This window comes from Oncorhynchus mykiss, chromosome 1, assembly GCF_057628025.1.
Source record: "Oncorhynchus mykiss isolate SJ-2025 chromosome 1, ASM5762802v1, whole genome shotgun sequence".
NCBI lineage: Eukaryota > Metazoa > Chordata > Actinopteri > Salmoniformes > Salmonidae > Oncorhynchus > Oncorhynchus mykiss.
In genome coordinates, this window is record NC_143022.1 from 48,762,533 (window position 1) to 48,765,711 (window position 3,179).

Consider the following 3,179-nt stretch of genomic DNA (forward strand, 5'->3'; position numbering starts at 1 on the left):
ATAGTTCCACCTTATAGTTCCAGAATTTGTCAGTGTTGCTATACATTGAAAACGTGAAGAATTATGACACTAAGGTGTGAGTCAGATGTACCTCCTTCGGAATAGTACAAATTTGAATCGGAACTTCACTTCTATTAGTCCGGTCAGCACTTACCTCTTCTCTTTGGTCAACAAATCAACCAATCCAATGAAGAAATAAACATTCTACTAAAAGGATATACTTCATAGCTCACAAGAAACGAACAACACCCCACAGATAATTTTCAACTGCAATAAAACTTTATAGAAACAGAATTCTTTGGAACATGGTGATGATAAATTAACATTTGCCTAACTAGAATAACAAGTGGATTAATATTAATCTCTAGTTGATACTGAGGGACATATTATATCATCACACCAGCGTACTAGATACTCTGGATACTCCTAAGGGGTTGAAGCAGTCCATCTTCAGGAAGAGAACACTGTTCGAGAAGCTCCACACCCCAGGGATGAAAGTACTTTGACAGCTTGTGGCTCCTGTTGGGTCTCATAGGAAAAGTCTGTTCCAACAGTATTTCCGACAGTAGCTGCTGCTGCTCATGCACAACAGCCTGGATCGGTGGGCGCTGGTTCATTTCTGTCACCTGCCCTTTGTGGTTCGGGGTTGATAGGGCAATGGAGGTACTAGGATGGCAGGCAGGGCAGACGCTGGGATGATGCTGGCTGATCCTCTCTGGCCATGGGAGGCCATGAGGTCTCAATAGGGCTCCTGATTGGCGCAGCGGTATAAGGCACTGGTCCCATAGGGTGGCTCACAATTGGCCCAGTGTCGTCCGGGTTAGGGTTTGGCCGGGGTAGGTCGTCATTGTAAATAAGAATTTGTTCTTAACTAACTACACAATTTAAATAAAGGTTAAAAAAAATAAAGATATGTTTGTGTGTGTGTGTGTGTGTGTGTGTGTGCGACCCCTTACAACTGTCTTTGTTCCATCTCTTCAGAAAGAGACTCTTCATCCACCTCCAAGATCGAGGGCAGTGATGGAGAGACACACACTGGGAAGAAAGGCCCAGACTTAAAGTTAACGTCCCAGTGAATGGGCTTCACTCTCTTCCTGCGCCCTCGTTGGCTATTCTCCCATTCACGCTTGGCCTTGGCACGGGAGGCGGGCATGTGCCCCCGCTTGATAGGAGGCTGTTCTGCTAGTGGGACCAAGGGGGTCAAGGGGATTTCAAAGGGGCACTTCTCACCCGCCTGCACAGCTCTCCTACTGGTCAATAAGGGGGAGTGGTCGGTGCGACCTGTGTGGCTGGGCGTAGGTCTGGGCAGGGGGTGACAGCCATCATCTCCGCCTACGTTAGCTGGGTGGCAGACTAAAGGTGGACCACAGAGGAACAACCTCTCAGTGCTACTGAATGACAGGGGCTCAGAGGGTAATATGATTTGTTTGTCACCCACTTGTTCTGGTAGCTGCTGGTCCAGCATAGCAGACCGGATCTGTAAGAGCTGGATCCTCTTCGACACACTCCGTGATCTGGCGTTGGCAGGCCGGGCTGGCACTGGGGAGGCAGGTGGGGCAGGCACTCGGCTGGAAGGAACCGGAGAAGCAGATGGAGTAGGCACCAGAAGGTTAGGTACATAGCTGACCATTGGGGTAGGCAATGGGATGGCCATCTGGGCAGGTGAGGCTGAGACTGCAATTGTTGGCAACACAGGGAAAGAATTGGTGCTCTCCATCCTACCCATGGAGTTTATAAGCTCTAAAGTCTGGTTAGGGAACCTCAGAGTGCTGCCATCAGTATTTCTTGTTATCCTAGCTATCCCGGTCTTGGGTCGAGCCAGGCTTCTGCTGGCCTGGACCTCCGGCTGGAGGACATCCACAGGAGAACATGGCGGCTGCAAGAGGCTGCCGTCGGACAGAGACCGTCTGGCCTGAGCAGGAGGAGAGCAGGGCCTTTGTTCCTGGATGTTAGACCTCTTGAGAGGATTGGCCTGGATCCTGACCTTAGACTGGCTGCATGGAGTCCCAGATAAAGGAGCCACTAGCTTGGCTGCAGTGGAGCATAAATTGGGCGTCCTAGGGATGCTTCCTGATGTCTGTGGTCTGCTCGATTTAACCTCTGGCTCCTTCTTGTGGCTGGAGGTAAATGTGCTCCCTCCGGTTTTGGATTTAACCGGACCCAGACGCTTGCTACCCATCTGTCCCTCCAGCTGTAGACGAGGCATGCGAGGCACCTTGAGGGTGTTGTTGTTCCTTTGGGCATTGAGAGAGGTCACAGTGAGCATTGGGAGGCTGATGGGTGAAGTGGCCATTGGAAGCCTTCTCATGTCAGCCCTCTCTTTAGTCACATCCATGTTGTGGAAGTGGGATCGGCTATTCTTTCTCCCTGGCGGCATTGGCTGTAGGACAATATCACTGGCACACCGGACACTGAGGATGTCTGTCAGGCTGTTCTCAGAACTGTTCTGACTGGTCTCTTGTGTCCTAGTCCTGGACTTCCCTCTGTCTTTCATGGCTGTGAGAGTCACAGTGGAAGAGCAAACAATATGTTTGAGAATAAGAATATAGAATAAATTACATATATTACAATAGAATTTGATCAAAGTTGTTATTATAAGCTAGTGTTTTTCCACTTTCAAAGGACATTCCAATTCCTGCCAAAATGTTCACAAATTCTTAAAAATGAAAGATTCACAGACTAAGGCCTACCTTCAATTTGGACTTCCAGATAATTTGCACACGTAGGATTTGACTATACAGTTTCAACAATATATTCTTGAAAACAGAAACAAGTCCACAATACCTAGTTTAAAGAAATATTTTTGTCACAAATCACAAAACATACGTTTTTCTTAGTTATTGATTAAATAAAGTTGTCATGAGATAAAAGTAGTGTATTTGAGATTATTTCATTAAATTATAGGTCCTACCTCAGATATGGAAGAGCATCAGTGACCTGTCTATGGAATGTCTTATTTTAACAAAAGAAAGCTTCATTATGACATCATGTACATTATGACATAGCAGCCGTCCATAAAAGTTTGTTAAAACCACTTGAATAGGCATGAAATGTCCAATTAAATACAATAGGCCTAATTCAACAATTGAATAAAAACAATACTTTGACAGTAATTATTCAGTTTATTGGCTTTTATTTTCTTTACAGTAGTGGTTTTGAATTAATTAAAATGAGAGTAG

General features: G+C 46.1%; 1 protein-coding gene across 1 annotated transcript; it reads right to left on the minus strand.

The window, feature by feature from the left end:
• Positions 1-260: 260 nt before the first annotated feature.
• LOC149985538 (uncharacterized) lies at positions 261-2,494 on the minus strand. Its single transcript, XM_090182057.1, has one exon. It carries the CDS (start codon positions 2,492-2,494, stop codon positions 953-955), a length of 1,542 nt encoding a protein of 513 aa, XP_090038183.1. The 3' UTR covers positions 261-952.
• Positions 2,495-3,179: the final 685 nt, after the last annotated feature.

Excerpts from the sequence above, each read along its gene's own strand:
- LOC149985538 (XM_090182057.1), bottom strand. The coding sequence starts at position 2,494 with ATGAAAGACAGAGGGAAGTCCAGGACTAGGACACAAGAGACCAGTCAG.